The sequence below is a fragment of the Cryptomeria japonica genome, chromosome 5 (genome assembly GCF_030272615.1).
Source record: "Cryptomeria japonica chromosome 5, Sugi_1.0, whole genome shotgun sequence".
In the NCBI taxonomy this organism is placed as follows: Eukaryota; Viridiplantae; Streptophyta; class Pinopsida; order Cupressales; family Cupressaceae; genus Cryptomeria; species Cryptomeria japonica.
This window is the reverse complement of record NC_081409.1, coordinates 891,752,290-891,778,634: the sequence shown is the minus strand read 5'-3', so window position 1 is coordinate 891,778,634 and position 26,345 is coordinate 891,752,290. Positions and strand designations below refer to the sequence as shown.

The following is a 26,345-nucleotide window of genomic DNA, read 5'->3' as shown; positions in this document are numbered from 1 at the left end:
ATAAATCACAAATATGATCATGTAGTGCTCACCTCCCAGCCTAGGCTAACTGGTAGCCACCCCTGAGCTCGGAGAACCAAGCCCTAGATGGGATACAAACATGCAAACACATAGTAGACAGAATGCACATAGATTTCAAACACACACCCATCCCGGCTACACTGCACCACACTTTGGTGATGACCTTTTTTAAGGGTTATAGTGGACCAATACCCTGAGGACAATTGCAAGTATGGAAAACATGTAGCCACCTCATGGCACAACAAATACATCAATAATTTCAACCCCTTATTCCTTATCCCCCCCAAGGCATTCTAACCTTATATCCCTCCTTATGACCCCCATTGTACAAACAGGCCATGCAGCAAGGGTCACACAAAAATCCCTTGTGATCGCTCTCAAAATGAGAGTCTCTTAGTCGAGGGTTGTCACTACTACCACCCACAAGATCCTCCTCTCTCCCAAGAGTAAAAGGCCTTGAAAAACTCCCAAAAACACATACAAAACATAATACATAATACCAAATGAAATTCCCAAAAAAGACATACAAGAAAACAAATTTCTTACACCAACATACCTTCAAAACACATGCAAAATGAAGTCATTTAAAGAAGAATGTAACCAACCTTAATCTACCCAAAGGTAGGTTAGTATGGTTGAGGAAGAGCTGCCCAAATCCACGGATCTTCTCCTTCTACCCTTAGCCAAATTTTACTATTCCAATCTATTCTATTCTTTTCAAAATTTCTCTTGTCTCCAAAAATGGAGAGTGGGTGATTACCCTCAAATTTTCAAATTCTTGCTTAAGAAGCTCATTCTCTCAGTTCTCACAAGTTTCTAAAAACTAAAGAGGAAGGTAAGATAGAATGGGAAAGAGAACTCTCATTCGAAGAGGAAAGTTTACAACTAGGTTCAATCTTCTCATTTCAATTTTCGCACAACTCAGAAAAGTCAAATTTTTGGGTGTCTAAAAGGTCACTTAGGAGTAGAAACTTGCCTAAAATTACCCCTAACCCTTAGGTATACCTTATGGGCTTTAGGAAACCCTATTAAACTACCCCTAGGTCTTCATTTAACGCATTTTAAACCCCTCTAAAGTTTATTTTCGGGTCAAACCTATGTTGTCCATCCCAAAGATTCTTTACCCAAGGTATTTATGACATCATGTTACATTAATTGAAAAAGCTATAGTTGAACACTTTCCCACTAAGAGACAAAAATAAAATTTAAACTTAAATCCACACGTGTCAAGTGACACAAATAAAACACTTTTACAATTTAAAACATGAAATCATCTCTTGTGGATTTTACACAAGTAAATTAAATATACTTAACACACATGCAGCATATACTGTTATGAATAAAATACAACACAAATGGGGTGTTGTCTCTCTAAATAGACAACCCCTAGCTTATGTACATACATAAGTCTAGGTTTGGTTCTCCGTAATATTCCCATGGTCATATGGATAACTTCCTGCACATCTCAATTTACACATTAGTACTTTCAAATATCCACATATAATATAATTCAAAGGAATAATAATACACATCATCACTTGCATACAATTTACATCTGAACAAATTAAATACATATTTTATCTAGCAATTTCACATAAGCAATTTCATCCTAATTCACATAAACTTAACCATACATCATAGTTCTATTATCATAGTAAAGTCCTGCAAATTCAATAACGACATTTATTACCGCAATATCATCTTTTCTAACAATCATGTAGTGTTCTATCTCATAAAGCACATACATAAATCATCAATATATAGCAATGTTATCCAAATCCTGAAATCATATAAGTTCTAAGTTTCAAAATGCATCCAAATAAAGTATCCATAATAGTCTCAATATAAATTCCACTGAAATGTCAGACTGAGTCGAGGTGAGGCCTCACACCCTCCCCCTCTAGGCATGAACTTCCTCCTGGAGTTCATCAAAGAGGTGGGGGTACTTTGATCTCATACGTGCTGCGTCCTCCCATGAAGCTGTAACCTCATCATAACAATCCCACTGGACCCTAACCTAGTCCAACTCTCGACCTCGAAGGGCCAGCGTTCGGGGTGCCAAAATGCGAATGGGCTCCAAAGCTAGCTGCCCGTCTGACTCCACCTACAAGGAATCCCAATCTAAAATGTGAGACTCATCATAGATATACTTTCTCAAAACTGATACAAGAAACACATTGTGGATGCGTGACAGGCTAGGTGGCAATGCTATACGATAGGCAACTGGGCCTATCCTCTCAAGAATCTCAAAACGTCTTACAAAGTGAGGTGCGAGCTTAGAACCCTTTCCGTAATAGATTGGACTCTTATGCAGTCGCACTCTCAAGAAAACTTTGTCTCCAACCAAGTAGCTACGATCTATCCTCTTTGCATCAGCATATTTCTTTTGCCTATCCTGAGCCTCTCTAAGTCGCTGCCTAATCAAATCAACCTGTTGTTCCATATCCCAAACTATCTCAGGACCAATAGCAACTCTGTCCTCTATGCGATCCCAACTCAAGGGTGTCCTACAAGGCTTGCCATATAGTGCCTGATAGGGTGGCATCCCCAAAGAAGTGTGATGCCCATTGTTATAAGCGAACTCCACTAAGGGAAGATACTCCTCCCATCGGGTCTAATGATCCATGATGTACATGAGAAGCATATCCTCTAACACCTGATTGACCCCCTCTGTCTGACCATCTGTTTCTGGGTGATAGGCTGTACTGAAATTGAGCTTAGTGCCCATAGCTGCCTATAATGACTTCCAAAAGGAAGAAGTGAAAAGAGAATCCCTGTCAGAAATAATCTTGCGGGGCATGCCATGAAGTCTAACAATGTCTCACAAGAACACCTGTGCTACTGCTGGAGCTGTGAATGTAGTACGGACTGGTGAAAAATGAGCTACTTTGGTCAACTTGTCAACTATCACCAAGATAGCATCATGGCGACGAGAAGACATAGGAAGACCAATGATGAAATCCATGGATATAGTATCCCACTTCCACTTTGATATAGCATGAGACTAGAGCAACCCACCTGGATGGCGGTGCTCCGCCTTTACTCTCTGACACTTGAGGCATCGAGCTACTATCTCAGCAATGAGCAACCGCATTCCCAGCCAATGATATAACTGCCTCAAATCAGCATGCAACTTTTTAACTTCGGGATGCGCTACATAAGGATCTCTATGAGCCTCCGTGGCAATGAACTCTCACAACCCTCTGGAGGAAGGTACATAAATGCGCCCTCTATGGCGTAACAGTCCATCGGACTCCAATGAATAATCCACATATTTCCCCTCTAGAGTAACTTGAGATCGTATTACCTGACCAACCTCTGCATACCATCCATCCTTTGGCAAGTGCTGTAGTATACGGTCTCTCAAATTTGTGCCCATAGATATGGTGTAAACCTCATGACGTCTCCTACTCAAAGCATCTGCAACTACGTTTTCCTTTCCTTTGATGTAGTGAATGTCAAAATCATATTCGCACAAGAACTCCATCCATCTCCTTTGATGTGCATTAAGGTTCGGCTGCGTGAAGATGTATTGAAGACTCTGATGATCTGAATGCAGCTCGAAGTGATGACCTAAAAGGAAGTGTCTCCACCTCACAAGTGCATGCACTACTACTGCGAGCTCAAGGTCGTGAGTGGGATATTTAAGTTCATGAGTCTTAAGTTTCCTAGACTCAAAAGCTATGGCCCTACCATCCTGCATAAGAACTGCTCCTAAATCCTCTAGTGAAGCATCTGTACAAACCATGAAGTCAGTTGTGGGATCTGGTACAACAAGGATAGGAGCGCTAGTAAGTGCCTTCTTGAGTTCCTGAAAGGCCTTCTCGCACTTCTCTGTCCACTCAAATTTCTTCCCTTTATGATGAAGAGAAGTAATAGGGTGTGCGACTCTGGAGAATCCCTCGAAAAAATGTTGGTAATACCCTGCTAAGCCAATGAAGCCCTTGACTTCTGTCACACTAGTTGGCACTGGCCAATCCATAATAGCCCTAATCTTTGATGGGTCAACTGAGATCCCATCACTGGAAATAACGTGCCCAAGGTACTTGACCTTTGACTGAAAGAAAGCACACTTCGACAAACTGCCAAACAACTGGTTATCCCACAAACACTGCAATACCTGTTTCAGGTGCTCCTCATGCTCCTCCTCATTCCGAGAATATATCAGTATATCATCGAGAAACACAATAACAAAACGGTCCAGAAAAGTATGGAATACCCCATTCATGAGGCTCATAAAAACTACTGGGGCATTCGTAAGTCCAAATGGAACTACGGTGAATTCAAAGTGACCATATCTAGTGCGAAATGCGGTCTTGTGGATATCACTCTCCACTATTCTCAACTGATGGTATCCTGACTTCAGATCTATTTTGGAAAAGCATTTGGCACCCTGAAGCTGGTCGAATAAATCATCAATTCTAGGCAAAGGATATCGGTTCTTAATGGTTAATTTATTTAGCTGTCGATAATCCATACATAATCGGAGAGATCCATCCTTCTTCTTAACAAAGATGACTGGTGCACCCCAAGGGGATACGCTAGGATGAATATGACCCTTCTCAAGGAGTTCCTCAAGCTATATTTTGAGTTCATTAAGTTCATTTGTGGTCATCCTATAAGGTGCTCTGGAAACTGGCTCGACTCCTGGTACTAGGTCTATATGAAAATCAATCTCTCTACAGGGCGGCATTCCCGGTAACTCTAAAGGAAATACATCTGAATATCCCTTAAGGATAGGATGGTCATCAAGCGATGTTTCTTTTTCTTCCTCTTCTCCTCTGTCACTGATAGTGATAGCAAAAAGATGACATCCCTTTCGCATGCTTCCCTTAAGCTACATTGAGGAGATCATACGAAGAGACACGAGCCTCTGAATCCTAGTGATAACTATGGGCGAACCATGATCATCCTCACACTCGATCTTTTTCAGGCAGCAATCCATCTTGGCTTTGTGGGCATAAAGTCAATCCATGCCAAGTACGATACCGTAAGATCCAAGTGGTGTCACTCTAAGGTCTACTAAAGTGGTGGTCTTGCCAATCTACAGCTGACATGCCCTAACATCTGATTCCACTGACACTCTAGCCCTTGAAGCTAATTCCACTTCCCAACTGACACCCTGTCTAGTTGCCACTAGCCCGCAACACTCCACCACCAATGGAGATATAAAGGAGTCAGTAGCTCCTGAATCAAACAAAATAGATACATTGTTACCTTTGATCATACCTGTATATTCGATAACCGTGGCTTGATGTTCAGCCTGGCAGTTGTCAATCGCTACGAATACTCTATGGGACCTGCCCATATCTCCAACTATCGGCTTTGAAGCGGCCATTCGTTGATTCCCTGCCACCTAACCCTGAGGGCAATCCCTCGCCATATGCCCCATGGCACCACATGTAAAGCAAGCACCCCGTGCCTGGAACTGGGCGCCCTAAGGCCTAGAGAAAGCCTGACCTCCTGTCCTACTGGATCCGCTGTACCCACCCCTAGAGCACTGTTGAGTCCTCGTCGGTGGTGTGTACTACACCTGTGCTCTCTGATAATATCTTTGTCCCTGAGTCTTCCACTGTTTGGGCTTGGAGCCCTACTGATACTGTGGAGGCTTCTGCCTCTGGTTCTATGGTGTCTGTTGCGGAGGAGGGGGTTTGGAGAACCCCTAAGAATTTTGGTTGTTTCCTTTCTAATGTGCTTTCTGGAATCCATAAGTCTGAGGTGTGGGATTTTAGTTTTGAAACCGATCCCTATTGTCCGGTGGTCTGACATGAATTTCCTTGGCAATCAGTGCCTTCTCCACGGCAACCCGAAGGCTCTCTGGAGTAGACATCATAACAGGCCCGGCTATATCGGCATTTAACCCTATGATGAAGCGGTTTACAAGAATTTTCTCATCCTATAGATAATCTACATAAGGAAATAGCTCAAAGAATTTGCTTTCATACTAGGTTACTGATAAGCCTTTTTGTTGGAGATCGTGAAATTCGTCTATACGACGCTGTCTGAAGTGTTCTGATAGGTATCTCTCGCAGAATCTGTCTGTGAATATCTCCCAAGTGAGAGTATCAGGAACTAATCCGCATTTGTACTCTTCCTGTCTCCACCAAGTGGAGACTGATCCTCTCAGCAGATGAACTGCGACATGTGCTTTTAGGTTGCTCTCGTAAGAATGCAATGCAAAGCACCTCTCAAGACTCAAAAGCCATGCCTCGGCCTCTACCTCATCGGTAGAACCTCCGAAGGACAGTGGCTAGAGGCGCATGACCTCCCAGATAAGATCCCCTGGATCTCGACGAGCTCTCTCAAAATAAACTAGTTCCACCACTAGAGGTGGTCCTGGCATATGCACAGACTCTAGCTCATTTCCACCCTGACTCTCTACAGGAATAGGAGTTGGGCTCCTGCTTCATTCTCTATCAACAGATCTATGGCTCCTACAGTCATGACTTCTAACCTGAGGGTTCTCTACTGGGATCCTTTCCTAAACTATGCCAATAAGATTCTGTATTGCTTCTAAGAGGTCTCGGTTAGGTTCATTTGGCTATTTGGGAGATGCTCCTGGGTTCTCTTCTGGAACCGATGTCTCCCTTACTACCTCTTCGCGTGCTATGCACACATGTCTAGGACCCCGTCCGTGCTTGCGAGCTTGTCGCATTGTCAGAGGCATCCTAAGAGGAAAATAAAGTAAAATAATTAATTAATTTCTTTTAGAATAATATTAATTCAATTAAATTTAGATTTCTTATAAAATCAATTTCACAAAATTAATTTAAATAATCTAAGGCGAAACGTAAGTGGAGTAAGGTTCCTAGTGTGGAAACCTTGCTCTAATACCAAAATGTCATGCCCAAAATTTAGGGAAAGAACGGGATAATTTTTTTTTTTTTAAATAACAACTATATAACATTAAGTTTGCTAATACGAAACACACTAAGCAGTTTTAGTTTTAACTATATTAAAATGAACTTTTATCTACTACTTAAATAACAGAAAAACCATTTAAGATTAACTACGGATTAAAAGGGAACTAGCTTATTGTCACTCAATCTATTTAATTTAAATTTAAATATCTAATTCATAATATTTAGTTCATAACCATTCAAGCTCTTCAAATTAAAATCAATATTAACTTTATTAATATTCATTTCATGAATGCCTAAACCTATTTAAGTTAAAAATAAATATTAATTTCATTAATAATCTGTTCATGGACTTCTCAATAAATTTAAATTTAAAATAAATATTGTACTCACTAATATTTAAACAAGTCAACTTATTTAATTTTAAAGTCTAATATTAATTTATTATAATTGGATTCATAGCATTCCAATTCTCTTTGAAAATTAAAATTAAATAATTCCACCATACCTATATATAAATATAAATAATATTATATAAATATAATATTATTATATTTTAAAAAAACACAAATGGGTTTACCCATGTAAACCCTAACCCTTATTTTAATCTATAAATTTAACCCCCTTTTTTTTAATTTTATTACTCATTCTTTTCTTATTTACCCTAACCCTAACCGGGCTAGGGTTTCATCTTATTTTATTCTTTTATGTAGTAGGGTTTCTATGCGGGTCGGCGGCGCTTTTAACAGTGGGCGACCGAAATGGTGGAGGCGGCGCCGCTAGTGGGACGACCCACTATGAGGGTCGCAGCCCACACAGGGGCCTTGGCCGCTGTGTGTGTCGCAGCCCACACAGTGGCTATGGCCACTGGTGCAGAGGCAGCCCACATAGGGAGCTACAGGCCCTGTGCATTCGACGGCCCACACAGAGGCTACGACCTCTGTCTTGGTCGTGGCCCGCACAGGGACTGCGTGCCCTGTGCGGCCCTTCCCAAATAAGTTTCATTTTTTTTTTTTTATTATATTTTTTTTAGTATTTTATATATATATATATATATATTATATTTTCATATATGTTTACATGCATTTTTTTTAAAAGAAAGGAAATCCATTAAGTTTAATATATATATATATATATATATATATATATATATATTTGTATATATATATTGTATATATATATTTAGATTTATATCTACATTTGTTTCGCAGGTAAATTTTATGATATGTTTTATATATATGTATATATAAATATATACATGAAATCTACATGTATATAATTATATATATTTATATATAACTTATATTATTATTTCTTTTCTTAAAATAAAACTGAATTCATGGAAGATTCTGATTTTCAATTGTAGGAGAAGAAGTAAAGTAATAAATCTATTTAATGTAGATATCAATTTCTGAAACTAAATATTGCCAGTATTTAAAATAAATGTCTAACTTTTTGAAGTAAATGGATGAATATTTTCTAGAACTATATTGTACTTTATTGCTTTTACAGAAAACAGAAGTATAAAATTTATTTTTAATCTACAATATGCATGCAAAATCTAATTTATGCCTTTCCTATTTAACGTTATTTTAAATACCTAAGAATGGAATAAACTTCGTGCTAAACTATTTATCTTAACACATCGGATATACCTTTTTCTGAACTTAGGGAATACTGATTTAGGAATGCATAATTCTTTTCTGTAATAAATACATTTACTGATTCTGCAATTTCTACAGCAACTGAATAGATTTTTTTATTAAAATCTAACAACAACTACAACTCATATTTTTTGCAAATAAAATGAAGATAAATTCATAGATAAAAAGAAAACACCGAATTAAATAAAACTGATTTTCATATTTCAATTATTATTGCATGCAATTCAAAAGTATTTCTTTTCAAATAGAAAATATGAATATATCTAGCTTTTTACAATCCTAAAGATATTCTGCAAAATTTACAAGATGTTTCTTAAATTAAATACAATAACTAATCTCATGTCTTTATTTCAAATTTACAATTAGCCTCTCATTCCAACGAATGAGGGTATATTTCTTCTTTTAAAAACTAATAAATACAACTACAATTAAATCTCTGCAACAATAATCTCCTGTAACTTCCCACTTGACCTATTCTTTTCTCCCGACAATCCTTTATAATAAATCACAAATATGACCATGGAGTGCTCACCTCCCAGCCTAGGCTAACTGGTAGCCACCCCCGAGCTCGGAAAACCAAGCCCTAGATGGGATACAAACATGCAAACACATAGTAGACAGAATGCACACAGATTTCAAACACACACCCATCCCGGCTACACTGCACCACACTTTGGTGATGACCTTTTTTAAGGGTTATAGTGGACCAATACCCTGAGGACAACTGCAAGTATGGAAAACATGTAGCCACCTCATGGCACAACAAATACATCAAGAATTTCAACCCCTTATTCCTTATGCCCCCCAACGCATTCTAGCCTTATATCCCTCCTTATGACCCCCATTGCACAAACAGGCCATGCAACAAGGGTCACACAAAAATCCCTTGTGATCGCTCTCAAAATGACAGTCTCTCACTCGAGGGTTGTCACTGCTACCACCCACAAGATCCTACTCTCTCCCAACAGTAAGAGGTCTTGAAAAACTCCCAAAAACACATACAAAACGTAATACATAATACCAAATGAAATTCCCAAAAAGGACATACAAGAAAATAGATTTCTTACACCAACATACCTTCAAAACACATGCAAAATGAAGTCATTTAAAGAAGAATGTAAATAACCTTGATCTGCCCAAAGGTAGGTTAGTATGGTTGAGGAAGAGCTGCCCAAATCCATGGATCTTCTCCTTCTACCCTTAGCCAAATTTTACTATTCCAATCTATTCTATTCTTTTCAAAATTTCTCTTGTCTCTAAAAATGGAGAGTGGGTGATTACCCTCAAATTTTCAAATTCTTGCTTAAGAAGCTCATTCTCTCAGTTCTCACAAGTTTCTAAAAACTAAAGAGGAAGGTAAGACAGAATGGGAAAGAGAACTCTCATGCGAAGAGGAAACTTTACAACTAGGTTCAATCTTCTAATTTCAATTTTCGCACAACTCAGAAAAGTCAAATTTTAGGGTGTCTAAAAGGTCACTTAGGAGTAGAAACTTGCCTAAAATTACCCTTAACCCTTAGGTATACCTTATGGGCTTTAGGAAACCCTATTAAACTACCCCTAGGTGTTCATTTAACCCATTTTAAACCCCTCTAAAGTTTATTTTCGGGTCAAACCTATGTTGACCACCCCAAAGATTCTTTACCCAAGGTATTTATGACATCACGTTACATTAATTGAAAAAGCTATAGTTGAACACTTTCCCACTAAGAGACAAAAATAAAATCTAAACTTAAATCCACACATGTGTCAAGTGACACAAATAAAACACTTTTACAATTTAAAACATGAAATCGTCTCTTGTGGATTTTACACAAGTAAATTAAATATACTTAGCACACATGCAACATATACTGTTACGAATAAAATACAACACAAACGGGGTGTTGTCTCTCCAAATAGACAACCTCTAGCTTACGTACATACATAAGTCTAGGTTTGGTTCTCCGTAATATTCACATGGTCATATGGATAACTTCCTGCGCATCTCAATTTACACATTAGTACTTTCAAATATCCACATATAATATAATTCAAAGGAATAATAATACACATCATCACTTGCATACAATTTCCATCTGAACAAATTAAATACATCTTTTATCTAGCAATTTCACATAAGCAATTTCATCCTAATTCACATAAACTTAACCATACATCATAGTTCTATTATCATAGTAAAGTCCTACAAATTCATTAACGACATTTATTACCGCAATATCATCTTATCTAACAATCATGTAGTGTTCTATCTCATAAAGCACATACATAAATCATCAATATATAGCAATGTTATCCAAATCCTGAAATCATATAAGTTCTAAGTTTCAAAATGCATCAAAATAAAGTATCCATAATAGTCTCAATATAAATTCCACTGAAATGTCAAATTGAGTCGAGGTGAGGCCTCACATTTGGCTTGTAGAGTCAACTATGTAGAATTGATTTGTATGAATATTTTGGATCACACTCCATGATCCATCATCAAGATGAGAGAATTGGAGAGAGAAAATAGATTGATTGTAGACCAAGAGAGGATAATAAGCAACGGGTCAAAGTGCGAAGGGTTATACTAAATTTAAGGATAAATTAAAAAAATAAAAAAGGCATAACAATATAAAAATAAGAGCAAGAAGGAAAAGCCTAAACATAGAGAAACATGCAATTAAATAAATGCACTATCCTATTATTTCCATATGCATTTATCTAATTGTATATTTCTCTTCTTTTCAAACTTTCCCTTTTCATTTTTTATTTTCATCCTTAAACTTAATGCAACCCTTCCAACCTCCTCCCCTTCCTTTTTATCCTCTCTTGGTTTATAATTCATCTATTTTCTCTCTACAACTATTATATTCTAATGATGGATCATGGTGTGTGATCTGAAATGTTGATACAAATAAATTCTACATAATTGAATCCAAAAGTCAAGCACAAAAATCATTATGGGCTGTTGAATCTAATCTCTCAAATATATTGTATCTCTCATATTTAATTTTTTAAAATTTGTTAATAAAAATCGGTGCAAATAAATTATAAGAGAAATTAAAGATATTATATAAAGAAAAATATGTAAGAAAGAAAATTTTCTATGAAAAAAATTATACTCATTCTAACATTGCAATAAATTAACTATTTTAGTTTGAATTTAAATGAATAATGACAAAGAATTTATCACTTCAGTCTATTCTTTAACTCCTAGAATAATCTCATTATAGATATTACTAAATATTACATCTAAATTAAAAATAAAGGATGCAATTGCAGTCTTATTATCAAAAGGGACGACTTTAAAACCTAATGAGGATTGTGAATTAAGGATGCATGAGGTGTGTGGGTGTAGCAAACATAAAGCAGAACTGTCTGATAAGTCTGACACATTGCTCAAGGATGCATATGAGATGTGTTCATGTAATATGCTCAAGCTAAATGAAGGGAGCCCACATACGATAAAGGATGGTGTCTTTGTTAATGTGATGTTTATGGAAATCTGATCATACGGATGTTGAGTCATTCATCTAAACTAAGCATTGTCCAACGTATCAATAATAGCCTATCAAATGATCAATAATCATGATAAGTTTTATCTCTATAATGACCATACAAATTGATTTCCCAGCTTTACCTGTCACAACACGATTAGAAAACCCAAAAAGAGTTCCACTCCACAGGGATATCAAATTGTGGTCACCAACCTGCTGTAAAGTGATTCGACAGTGGAAAAAGTAATAGAAATCCACACAGTTCTATATGAAAACGATAGAAAATGTGAGGTTATAACAAGTGTGTAAACGTCAAAGAAAAGCCGAGAAAGACACTTATAAAACACCTTCCAGTGATATGAAATAATTTGGAAATTTGACAAATATCATCTCATATTGTAATAATAATCTAAATATGGAATCTAAGTTCTACCCACAAGATAATGGAATTAATTGTACGACGATAGCCTCATGATAATGCGTGGTAGTAACGTATTCAAGAAATCATAAAAGACTTGGTTAAAACTCCACAATCAAAGTCTTTTGATGTGAGATAGGCAACTACTAAAGTGTTCCATTAGTCTTGGCATTAGTTTCGTAGGGAATGAAAGTATATGGCATGACTTAAAATATATGTAATACAAATGTTTGAATGATAATGATTGTGTTGTCATCTTTAATGATGATATTTTTGTTCGAAGATGATTGTGTAAACACCTTCAACAAAGATACTTTTCTTCGAAGAAAATCATTCAAATAAAGATATTTTAAATAAAAAATGTCTCAAGTCATATAAATTTTTTAATGTTTTTATAGATAGAATACATTATTGTGGGTCTACTCATAAGAAGTTCTACATTAAGAGAATAATTCCCAAATAATTATTTTATAATTCTCCTTTTCTATGGAAAAATGACAAAGTATTGCAAAACTCTCTTGGAAAAAATCATAAGATTAGTCGAAGAGTGGAAAGATGGATGATTTTCTTTGATTAGGAAGTTGATTCTTTTTACATTTATTTTTTAGGCTAATGTAATTTATTTTTTCTTTCTTCTTCTAGCTTTTAAAAGTGTTATTGAAATAATTAATTATGTTCCAAAGACTTTGCTTGAAAATGATATAGTGATCATTTCAAAATTTGTTTAATTATGTGGAATACATATTTTATCAATAGAGAAGAGGGTCATATTAGTTAAATATGAGCAATATTATATTGAATCCATGCCAATAAAAGAGGGGTGGAGATTTATATATTCTTCTTCTCAAAATCCACAAATTCACAATTTACAATCCATGCATTTCAATGGTGATGAACGTTTAATTAATCTGAATGATAGAAATCTTCCATCAGTTGCAACCATCTACAAAGAAATAAAGACATTAGAAAAGATGAGTAGGTGAAACATTTACCTTTTGAAGATCCAAGATGATTCTTCTATTTCCTTAAGAAGTACCAATGATTATCTCATCCTTCTTTAGACAATGTTTCCGATTTCAATAGTATATATTCATAGAACCTTAAAATTAAGGATTATTAAAATGAAGGGTTAAAATGTTTTGAAATTTGAGTATGAAAATGTTTACCTTAGATGGAATAAGATTGATGGAAATGATAAAGATAAGTTTTTATTGATTCTTTCTAAAGATTATTTGAAAATATAAAAACAAATTAGTTGTCGTGGAATCTTTGTGATAATAGGAGTTATAAATTCAAAGAAGGATATGTAAAAATTCTTTTGGATAAATTTATACAAAAATACAAATTTCCCTTGAAATAAAGTTTGCAAAGATAAACTATTACTAAAGGCTATCATTTTCTATAGTTATTCTATCATTAAATGATTTTACTTTTGTACTAACTTCATAAAAATCAATTTCATTGGTCTATGGAAATGTCTATTTTGACTAAACGGGTAGTAACATTAATTTACTCCTATGTGTTTATTGTATTAAATATAGAATAATTTTATTGATCCTTTCAATGTTATATACGTTATATACATTATATTTAATTCTGGAAAAAATTTAAAACTTGGGAGCCTTCTACTAATCTATATTTTCAGTTAGATCTTTTAGATATGGCAACTATTTTCATTGTGTGAATATTATGGTTTGAAAGGAATGGAATGGCAACTAGTTTCATTGTTTGAAGGCTCGATCTTTCTCTTGCTTGTGATATACTTTATCTTGATTGAGACTTGTGCACATGCCGATATAAATATGTGAAGAAAATTGAATGGTAATGTAACATAAAAGATTAAAAAAATTAATATTTATTTTTTTTTTTTTTTTGGAAGTTATGCAAATTGAAGATGGAGAACTTTTGAGTTGATAGAGATCATTAGGTTGATTTAGCTGGATTAAAATCTTAAGATATGAAGGATGAATATTGTTTGGTCGTCAACACAAAGATAAGAAATTTAATAATTTTTTACTTTTCCTATTCAATTATTTTGAATATATGAATAGAATCCAATGAACTATGAGAGAAATTAAATCGTCATTATATTGAAAAAATTAACAACCAAAGAAATTTTTCGTTGTATTCAATGAACACGAATGATTGTCACTTTGTGATAGATCATCTAAATACTTGTAAAACTACAATAAGTCACAGAAGATTCTTAGCACAAAATAACAGATTAAACCAATAATGGCTTTGAGTATTATAAGGGTTAATGATTACAACCATCACATAGTTTATGACCTAGAAGGCACGGAAGATTCTTCACAAGTTGCGTCTCTCATTCAATGGATTTGACAAGTGGTCTGAAACAAGAATGGTTTTGGTTTGTAGAGAGTAATTCGATTAATCAAAGATGCCCATTACTATATTTGGTGGAATGTTTGTAGTTATATATGCATATGTACCCTCCTAAAAATTGAGTACATTTAAACTTTTCTCAATATCCATCAAGGTTTCTTGACTTTCTTGTGGATTTTTGCGTATGTGTCGGCTGGAATTCTTTGTAATTGCTATTGCTAATGTGACAGCCATGTTAATATGATGGAAATAAGCATAATTGTTTTTAATGTAACAGGCATCTTAATATGATGGAAATAAGTGTAATTAGCTGGATGGAATACTGAATCAGTTGCCTTTTGTCTTGTTTCAAACTTTACATTTTTGGAATTCCTTGGATTTTCCCTTTCATTCAAGTCTATTACATCTAATAGTAGTGCAATAAGTCATTCGAAAATATGTAATGGCTGGACTTATCTGTTATATGTGTTGTCTTTCATAAGCTGAAATAGATTGTTATCAATAAGTGAGATGGTGAGATGGTTAGACTTTTACATTCAAGTCTATTACATCTAATAGTAGTGCAATAAGTCATTCGAAAATATGTAGTGGCTGGACTTATCTGTTATATGTGTTGTCTTTCATAAGCTGAAATAGATTGTTATCAATAAGTGAGATGGTGAGATGGTTAGACTTTTACATTGAATGAGAATTGTGCTGTAGATGCCAGTTTCATGGGCATGGTGCAAAGGGATTGGAGTTTGTATCCTATATTATTCCTAGTATATATTATGCGTAGCCATTCGACCCATAGGTTAGGCAGGCTTATAAGTTTTTCTCTTAAGTAATTTTTTTTATATAGAAAATGAGTTAAAATAGTAGAAATATAGTTAGAATTAAAAAATATGTATTGAATTTGGAATTTTATTTTGTCTAAAATACATCAACATGATTCTTAAAATTTGCTTCCCTATAATAACATTATTCTTATGTATGCATCCTAGCATGTGAAGACTTATATTGCTGAAATAATGTGATTTGAACTTGTTATATTAAAGCGAAATCCTAGAGGATTCTTTAATCTTATTGTCACCTTGTTGATTAATTCAATTATTTTGATAGAGTTGGAAAAAAATAACAACAAATGAAACCAGCAATGATATTAAATGCTTAAGTTTTAATGCAATAGTTGCTTGAATTGCATAGCACAATAACTAAGACTTTAATTGTGTTGATGCAAGAGTTGATGTGATTAATGCAAGTGACTAAGTAATGACTTCACGTGGTTCCTTTTTATAGAAAGATGCAATGGGGTTTTCCTACTAGTAGGTCTTATTCATGATTGATAGATTTCTTTCCTTCATAGGAATGACATATGGATGATGTCCTTCATATTTACCATAGGTTGATTCAACATTGAATGAAAAGGAGGATATCTTACATTTTGTAAAAGTGATTCTAGTTTTCATGCTTGAACATACCAATTTATGCAGTAGGATCCACGGGGGCTTCATTGGCTAGGCGATATTATATCACGTGCATCCATAAAACTTGTGTACAATTAGTACATGCAACAACATACTCAACTTGAACAATTGATAAAGAAGTACATGAGTGTTTCTTGATGATCCATGAAACCAAATTCTTTCCAAGAACCACCGGAAGTACTTTTTTGGTCATCAACATCTCCAACCCAATCAACATCATTTATCTGCGTACCAATTGCAATCTCCAAGTCAGATCTGTTAATGATTTTGAATTTCCATCCTTGAACTATAATTGAAATCCCTTATCTACCGATTGTCCTACACTCAAAAGATTATTCCTCAAACCTTCAAAATAATAAACATTGTCAGTATTGTTCTTACCATCCAATGATATAGTTCATTTTCCTTTAATCATACATGCCTTGTCATCTCCAAATCTAACTAGCCCACCATCAATTTATTGCAATGACAGAAACTTCCCTTTATCTCCAGTCATATGATGTGAACAACCATTGTCATTTTAACTCATCCGATGTGAATTATCCACCATGATCTGATCTCAAATGTTTAATCTTCAATCATGTCGCAGTTTCCACTTTAGCCTTTAAGATTTTAAACTGTTCAAATGCTTCGGATTTTTCTCTCAAAAAAGTAACCCACATCATTCTAGAATAATCATCAATGATTAGCATAAAATATCTATCACCATGAAAACTTTTAACTCTAGCAGGGCCATACAAATCAATATGAATAAGATCAAGAACATTATTTGATTTATTTTGTATACTCCTAAAAGAAGTTCTGACCTATTTTTGGCACTCTTTACATACCGGATTATAGGGCTTCATAATCTTAGGTATATCTCTAACAGCCTTAGTTGAACTGATCTTCACAATGCAATCCAAATTCACATGGCATGGTCTTTTATGCCATAGAAAACTCTCATCAATCTATGTAATCAAACATGTATTTTCACCGGAGTTCAAATGAAATACGTTACCTTTTGTCTGTGTATCGGTTGCAATCTCCAAGTTAGATCTATTTATGATTTTGCATTTTCCATCCTTGAAGTGTAATTGAAATCTCTTATCTACCAATTGTCCTACACTCAAAATATTATGCCTCAAATCTTGGACATAATAAACATTGTCAGTATTGTTCTTACCATCCAATGATATAGTTCATTTTCCTTTGATCATACATGCCTTGTCATCTCCAAATCTAAGTAGTCCACCATCAATTTCTTGCAATGATAGAAACTTCCCTTTATCTCTAGTCATATGATGTTAACAACCACTATCAATTACCCATTCTTCCTTATCCTCAATTTTAGCAGCAAGTGCCTTCTCCTCAGGTACATTCTCTTCCAGTACTGGACCATCTTCCTTGATATCCAAGAATACCCATTCATTCCCATTACTGGATCCACTAGAAGAGTCATCTGTTGGTTCATCATCTGAATTAGTAATGCCTTCCTCATCCACTAAGTAGCATGATTTGTCTCTTTTTTTCTTGAATTTATTCTTGTTCTGATATCCAGGGTTAGGTTTAAATGTTCTCTTAACTCTTCCTTCAAATCTTGAATTCCTTTCTGGACAACTAGATGCAAAATTACCAATTTTATTACATGCAAAACATTTAAAAGGTTCTTTTCCTTCATACTTACTTCCTACGGGTCCTTTCGACACTCTTCTAGCATATAGTGCTTCAAGTTTCTCAAACTCGTCATCTTCTCTCCCCATATCTTTTAATTATTTTGCATATAGAGCTCTCCAATATTGCTTATTGGTTGTAGATGTAGATGCATGAAAAGAAGGTTCAGTCTTCACAGCTCTAGAAGGTCCAAATTCCTCAAGCTCAAAAGCAAATAGTTTCCCAACCAAAGTATCTCTATTGACAGATGTAATAGCCATTGTTCTCAATTCGTTAATAGCTACAACCTTCATTTTTTAAGCTGGTGATAGGTCTCTCGGGACTTTAGAAATAATCTCATCTTTTCTCAGAGTTCCACCACAACATTGAATTCCCATAACAATCCCATTTACCCTTTTCATGAATGCAGTGATCATTTCATCTTCTTCCATTTTCAGGTTTTCATATCTCACTCGATAACCATCATGTTTAGCAATCTTCACTGTGGGGTCACCTTCATTAAGAGTTTGTAATTTATCCCATATAGCCTTTCTAGATGATTTATTCGTTAATCCCATTATTTTCTGATAAGAAAGTGCACACAAGAGGGCTTCTCTTTCTCTACAATCGTTCTCAAGCTTCTTGTACATGTTTGTTGGAGGAGGATTGCCAGATCCCAGATTGTAGGGTGTGACACCATTCTGTGTGATCTCCCAAATCGCCTTGTCAAGACATCTCAAATGAGTCTCCATCTGAATCTTCCATATTATATAATTTGTTCCTTCAAGCCTCAGTATATCCCTTCAGAAGATAGCTCCACAAGAACTGGATGAACTTGAACTATTAGTCACCATAGGATCTTCCTCAAGCGGTTAATATTTCTACATAGAGGACCAAAGCTTTGATACCAATATGTGGGTTCTTAATTTGGGGTGTGTATCAGGAGGCGGTGACAAAAAAGGAGTATAGGGAAATATTTTTTGAAAGTAGGGGGATTCTTTAGTGTGCCATGAACGCACATGATATAACCCAGGTTCACTAAGTGAATCCCCTATGGTAGGATCTTAGTTTCTAAATAAGAATATAGTATTTGTCAAGACAAATTATCATATGAACACATTTAATAGGGAAGTTCTTAGCTTGATGACAAGATAATGGTCATTTTAGGCTAGAAAAATGAGATGCATGTAGTTTATATCATTTTGGTAGTTCTCTTCTAACATTTTAAATATATATACCAAATTTAAGAAATAATATCATACATAAAATAATTTCATATTATTTTAACAAAAAACCATGCATGCTCACCTCACCTTGCACTTGTAGTAGTTCACATCTATCTTGAAAATGTTAATCACTTAGTTTTCTCTAGTGGTGGTTGTTAAGGTTGGAATGTGGTTGAATTGGATTTTTTAATAGGATTTTTGAAAAGATGCATAGGAATGTAAGAATTATCATAACAATATAATAGAAAATGATTTATCCTCCATTATTGAAAGTCTAGAGGAATAAAGAGGAATTGAAGACTTAATAAATGGGTTTTGTTGGTAGAGTAATAAATCTCATTGTTGTACAAATGAGAAAGAATGGTGTTGTAAAGATTTTGTGATGTGAAAGAGAAAAATAAACATAAAGGAATATCAATTAAAATACTCAACCAAAATTTCATTTCTTTTACAAGTTCAATTTATTAGGCAAACATGTTGTATAAAATGTATAAAATTTATACTATAGACATTGTATATATAAATGCATACAATGTTCTTGAGCCATTATGTGTGTGATCTTACAACTATCTCAAGATGTTAAGATTCTTCTAAGGAACCTGGCTCTAATACCAATTGAAAGGAACACGATATATTGAGAAAGGGTGGGGGGTGAGTAAGTGTATACCAATGCAACTTAATTAAACATTACCATTAATAACTTCTCCAAATATAAACCTTGAATTATCAAAGAAATATTTACCAATTCCTTAATGATAAAGAAATTAATCATCATACAAGCAGGCATCCACACAAAGAGCACCATATTTACATGAAAACCTACTATGAAAAAAAACTATTATGAGAATAGCTAGTTGGATCTAATGCTCAAATCTTGCCTCACAAAATAAATAGATCACTTATAATATGAAGTATGCACCATCTTGTTGGAGACACCAGTCTCCTAATTCTTTTCAAGCACCAATCTATAGGAGACACCAATCCTTTACTCCTATATTTGAGCACCAAATCAATAATTAAGACACCAATCCCTCTGAAATACAAAAAATATAAATTCTAGACCTTTAAATTGTATACATGGCTTTCTTTTTCTAAGAAACCTATAGAACACTCTCCCACACTACATATAATCTTCTCATAAAATTGCACAATCATTCGGATACAACTCACATAGCATCACCCTCATACTTGCACATCAACTACAAAACATATCGGATGATTACATTACCACATACTCTAGGAATGAAGTTAGATAACTTATATATATGTGTTAAACCTACAATTGCTTTCATACATTAGCCTAAGAAAAGATTATTTCTTTTGCAAGTTAGTCACAATCATAAACCTTCACCAAATGTGTAATAGGGTAAGTCCAAAATCCCACATGTTACTCTAGAAGGAATAGCACACTATATATTACCCCATGTAGAAAATATTGGTCCCACTAGTCATCCATAGATTATCTTTGGTAAGCACATGTTATATATCTATGACATATCAAACCAAAACAACAACCTAGTTAGCCAATTCACATAGCGACAACTCTATCACTTCTAACTTTTGAAAATTGAAGGTCAAATACTAAAACTCTAGAATCTGATGCATCATGAGAAAATTTAGGTTGGTTAGCTTTACTTTGGTTCCAAACTACTAGTCATAGCACCAAACTGTAGTAGAATGTGGAGGTTGACAATTTGCAAATGTAAACACACAATGTGAGGAACAAAACTTAGAGCATTTCTCAAACCCTTTCTAGATCACTTCAAACAAAGGTAATATATGCAAGATGATGTCACAAGAATTTTACAATAGATGTCATCAAAATGCCTTTTTATTGCAAGGTATGCACCCTTTGTCTCCTTATACTGTGCAGTGCAATGCTCAAGTTTGCGACATGGTTGACTACCTCCTATGGATTCTATGGGTCACATAGTTATTTTGGGCACTAACAAGTTGATCTTTTGGTGCAACAACAACCATGTTTCCAACAAGTGGTATCAAAGCTTGGTGATGAGTTCAAACCCCCTGTTACACTGGGGAGGATTGTTGCAAGGTGTGCACCCTTGTTCTCCTTATATTGTGTAGCGTATCACTCGGATTTGCGACATTTCTTAACCACCTCTTATAGATTCTATGTGTCATGTGGTTGTATTAGGCATTAACAGGTTGATCGTTTGGTGCAATGACAACCATGTTTCGAACACTTGTCACTATCTTTCTAGAATGATATGACTATGATAGTTGTGGCTATAATATTATATGTGTGTTCATCATTGATTCCATGGTTAGCTCCTTTGACACCAATAGAATTCCTCTGACATTAATGATAACATAATTGAATTCTTATAGATACATGGCATACATATAAATACCAAACACCAATTTGGATACCTTGACATCAATGACATAACTAACCAAGACCTTTGACATCAATGAAAATATTTGTTCAACAATAAAAATGCTAGAACATTAATGAAACATAATTATATGAAAATAATTTTCTATAAACATCAAAAGCAACATTTAAAATTTGAATTTAGTAAAAGTAATACATTTAAAATAAATTGTCTTATGATAGTGTGTGTTAATTTTTGTTTTTATTAGTCCATTTTATAATTTATATTACACGTCATTTGATAAATTATAATATTTATTTTGATGTCAAGTATTTTTAAAATTATTAATATTATATTTAAATTATATAATATATAAATAATATAATAATATTTATGCAAATAATATAATAATATGACGTGTATAAATTATTTATATATTTATAATAGATATTATAAAAATATATTTAATATTTATATTTATATTGTATGTTATATAATGTATAAATAACATATTATGTATATAACAAATATTATATTGATATTTATATTAAAAACTATATTATATAAAAGATAAATAATATTTTATAGTACACTATGCTCTTTAATTTATATAGTTTAATATATAATATAATAGTATACAATATAATCGTTGTTATCTAGTTATCTTATATTTAACTTATTAATTGATGCTTGATATTATTTAAATTTTATTGAATAACATAGAATAATTAATACATTAAATAAATATTTTTTTTTTATATAACAAACCTAAATAATAACAAGAATGAATTTGTTGTTGCCCACTTGAAGGTCACTAGAATGGTTAATAAATTAGCATCTGGGTGCGCGATAGTTCAAAGGTGAGATTGAGATATAGTATTGATTATCTAACCATGTTACTAATGTGAATGAATTGCCTTCACTTTATGAAGAGTATGAACTACTTGAGTAGCTCACACTACTATCATCCAATACCTACAATTAAATTTAAATTATTAATAGATAATAAATATCAAATTAAATTTTAATTAATATTCTAAAATAATTTATAGATTAATTTAATACTATTTTATAATTAGAGAAATAATTTGCATTTTAGTTTAAGTGATCACATTTTGTGGGAGCATATTGTTTGGTAGAATTCCCTAATGGTGTGTGGTCATAGCTTTCTATGATCATAGAAAGTGCACAAAATGGATTTGTTGAGAATTTGTTGGAAGCTTTCAATAAAATGCAATCACCATGACTCAAATTGGTCTCAAATTTTTTTTATTATCTTCTCCTTAATTGTGCCAAAATAATAGCTAAATAATTGAGTATGTCATCTACCATAACATCATAAAAGGTGATTTTGTTAGATGTTATAGATATAATTTTAACTATTAATCTCTCTTCTCTTAATATCTCTTCTCTTAGTATCTCTTTCCCTTTAACTATTAAGCATTTATATTGAGTCTTTTGATTATGATTTCTCCCAATTCTTATTACAAAATAGAAGTCTGATTTTCTCTAACACAAACATAAGGTCCATGGTACATTTAGAAAATTTGATCAAATCTTACATTTGCTTTATATCCACTTTGAAAAAAAAAAAAATCCTTACTTTCCTTTTAACTATTGAAACTTCACATAACAGAATATACATACATTAAGACAAATCCTTTGAATATAGAAATGAAATTTATGAACCTTATTCACTCCTCCAGATATAAAATCTGAATAAACATCGAGATTAAGTCTCTTAACAATGATCATCCAAATTTTTAAAAGACACTTTCAAATTTTATTTATTTTTCTTTCTTTTTAAAAGCAACAATTTCAATTTTATTAATTAATTGCAGATTCCTTAGTGAATTCACTGCTTTGAAATCCAGCTCACACATTACATCATCCCAATTTCTACGAATGCTCTTTTTATATAATACAAATGCTCTTTTAATATATATATAATCAATCCCAATAAGCATCAACATTAAAGCTTTTCAACACTAATCATCCCACTCTACATCTTTCAACCATTGGGCACTCACACAAATATAACTTATTCCTTGTTCACTCCATTTATACAATCCCAACAACCATTGAGATAAAGTCTCTTAACTACGATCATCCCAATTTCTACTACAAAATAGAATCAAGATTTTCTCCAACACAAATGCAAAATCCTGTGACACATCTTAGAGATAAGCTATATAGCATCACTCATTCTAGGATAGATTCACACAGTTTGGATCATTATCAACGCTACCCAAATCTATTGAAATGCTTACGCCCACTGCTACTGTTGTCATTAACTGCACTGGACTGGCAATCCCTAAAAGAACAGTAAGTCTGCAACGTATCCATCACCACCACAATTATCCCCACCACAAGAGCGACCACCTGCCACGGCCTCGACAAGTACTGTTCCCGGAACTCCCGGTAAACACTCTTGATTTTGCTCTTATAATAGTTCTTGATCAGCACCTCCTTGATCTGAGATTTCAATCCCTGGGGAGGCTCAAGAAACCCAGAAAAAAAGAAAGGCTTACACATCCCATCCCACATTTTCGCCACGTACTCATCAGTTATCATCATACTCTGTCTCACAATGACTTGGCTGCTCCTCAGCAGAGCCACGTCAACGTCGGTGTCGATTAGGCAGTCCATCAGCTCCACGTAATTCGACACGTCTTTACGTCTACGGGCGTCGACGAACTCCAAAGCGAGAAGATTCCTGAGCAGGACTTCTGTATATGTGTCGGAAATTATTATCTGGGGAAGATACAGCGTGTCAGAATACTTGTCGAACCGGACACTCCCCGGCTCTGTGAAAGCCTTGAATGTAATGCCAGCATGACTGAGCTCCTCTGCATTGTATTTGTTAAGAAAGTCTCGTCGACCTGTTAGCAGAAATTTGATTAAATTTATAGATATCTAGATAGTGCTGAGTTCAATCTAAAATAAAAAAACTAATTGACCTCGTTTTGCAGGGTGAGGGAAAAAGATTCCGCAGATTGCCGCAACTGCATCGCCAAGTGTTATTCGACAGAAGGTCGACTTGAGTGTTTTCTGCTGGGTGTCAATTTGTAGGAAGGATGAGACATATTTGTGCACAGAACCCAGCAAATGCTCCTCCTTTTCTAGGTCATCAAGATGGAGATCAAAGATTTGAAAAGAACAGAGACGGGGGATTCGAGAATGCAGAGGATCTTCGATCCCCTTGGCTTGGAGAGTTCTCTCCACTTCATTGAGAAGAAATAAAGGAATTTGGTTTTCCAATTTGAGAATATCACATCTTATACTGGCAAGCCCAGGCACAACACTGTCTTCCTCTGTGTCCCCATTTTCAGTATCCCAGCTGCTGTGGAGAATGTAAGAGAGAAAAAAGGCATCGAGGGTCATCATCCAGCCGAACTTTTTAGAATCCTCCTCGCCCACCTTCCAGTCGTAGAATTCCTCAAGAGCTTTGATCTGATCCGGTTCTGTTATCTTTTCGACCAAGGAGTTGATGATCGATGGGTTATTGGCAGTTGCTTCCCTTGCAAAGCTGAGCTTGTAGGCATCCATTTGGGAAAGATATGTGAGGCGCTGATGGTAATCTCCCACTGCAACATCTTTGAGAGTATGGCGGTGATATGGGCCAAGAGAGACCATGTGGGGAGTGTATGCATCGGCTTTGCTTTCCATCATGGCCCTCGGCAGACGCAGGCGCCTGCTCATTCCGGTTTTCTCTTGCCCCTCCTCATTATCGCCCTTGCTTGCATTCACAACTGCTTCCACCTCCATGATCCATTCGTCTGAAATTAGACCATTACTCTTTCCCATCTTGAACAATGTGGGGATGGGTATGAGATTTTTCTACCCTAAGTTTTGCAGAGATTTGTGTGAAGTTGGAGCGATGCGTAAGTTTGATGAAATCATAATATAAATTTATATCATAAATGAGTCTTTTGATATCCAGCTGCTATAGGATGCACAGATTATCAATTTCCATCGATATAAAGCCAAAGTCAGGATTCCATTCACTTTTACTTTAGTGACAAATTCCATGACAAAGTATGGCCGAGAGACCGAAAAAAGTAGGCTCATTCTCTCCCTTGTTTGCATTCACAAGTGCTTCCACCTCCAAAATCCTATCTGTCTGAAATTAGTTCTTCACTCTTTCCCATTTTCAACAATGTGGGTATGAGAAGATTTTTGTGAAGTTGAATGACGTGCAAATTTCTTAATATACATTTTGTAGTTTAATTTTTTAAACGTTACGAAATCAAATCTATGGACAGGTCTTATTAGAAAAGCTAATGTGATTTTAAATTAATTCATTTCTATCTTGAACAATATCAATATGAGATTTCCCAACATTAAATGTAATAAAAATTTCTGTGAAATCAAATGATAAATTGAAAAATGTCGATATGAAATTTTTTCACCTTAAATTTAACAGATGATAAATAAAATTAAACAATATGAATATGAGAATTTGATGAAAAAAATTGAAAACACCATAAAATTGTGAAAATAAATCTAAATCTAAATCATAAATGACACATTTAATATCCATCTACAATAGGGTGCACATTTTGTCAATTTTTACCTAAATAAATCCAAAGTTTGGATTCAATCCACTTCAACTTTGGTGACAACTACCATGACAAAGTCTGGTCGAAAGACCCATAAAGAAAAAGCCTGCTGTATTCAATTTTTTTTATCGAGGGAATGAATTATTTTAAGCAGAGGTAATTATTGTATACATGTGCTTTAATTATATGTTTTTCTTGCAGCCCAAGGCAGTTTATTCCCTCCATAATCCAAATTAGAAGGTTTCCAACACAAAACAGCATCTTTGCTTCCCTTTCCAAAGCTAAAGCTAGAGCATATACTTAATTTGTCTCGTAAGTCTTAAAATATTTAT

At 34.4% G+C, this 26,345-nt stretch overlaps 1 protein-coding gene across 1 annotated transcript; it reads right to left on the bottom strand.

Moving 5' to 3' along the window:
- Window positions 1-23,484: 23,484 nt before the first annotated feature.
- LOC131033599 (putative UPF0481 protein At3g02645) lies at window positions 23,485-25,772 on the bottom strand. Its single transcript, XM_057964835.2, has 2 exons — window positions 24,412-25,772; window positions 23,485-24,333 (listed from the first exon to the last, which is right to left on the bottom strand). Exons 1-2 carry the CDS (start codon window positions 25,256-25,258, stop codon window positions 23,696-23,698), a joined length of 1,485 nt encoding a protein of 494 aa, XP_057820818.2. The 5' UTR covers window positions 25,259-25,772; the 3' UTR covers window positions 23,485-23,695.
- Window positions 25,773-26,345: the final 573 nt, after the last annotated feature.

Coding starts and splice junctions, on each gene's coding strand:
- LOC131033599 (XM_057964835.2), bottom strand. CDS start 25,258: ATGGGAAAGAGTAATGGTCTAATTTCAGACGAATGGATCATGGAGGTG. Junction 24,334..24,411: donor CCCTCACCCTGCAAAACGAG/GTCAATTAGTTT, acceptor TTCTGCTAACAG/GTCGACGAGACTTTCTTAAC.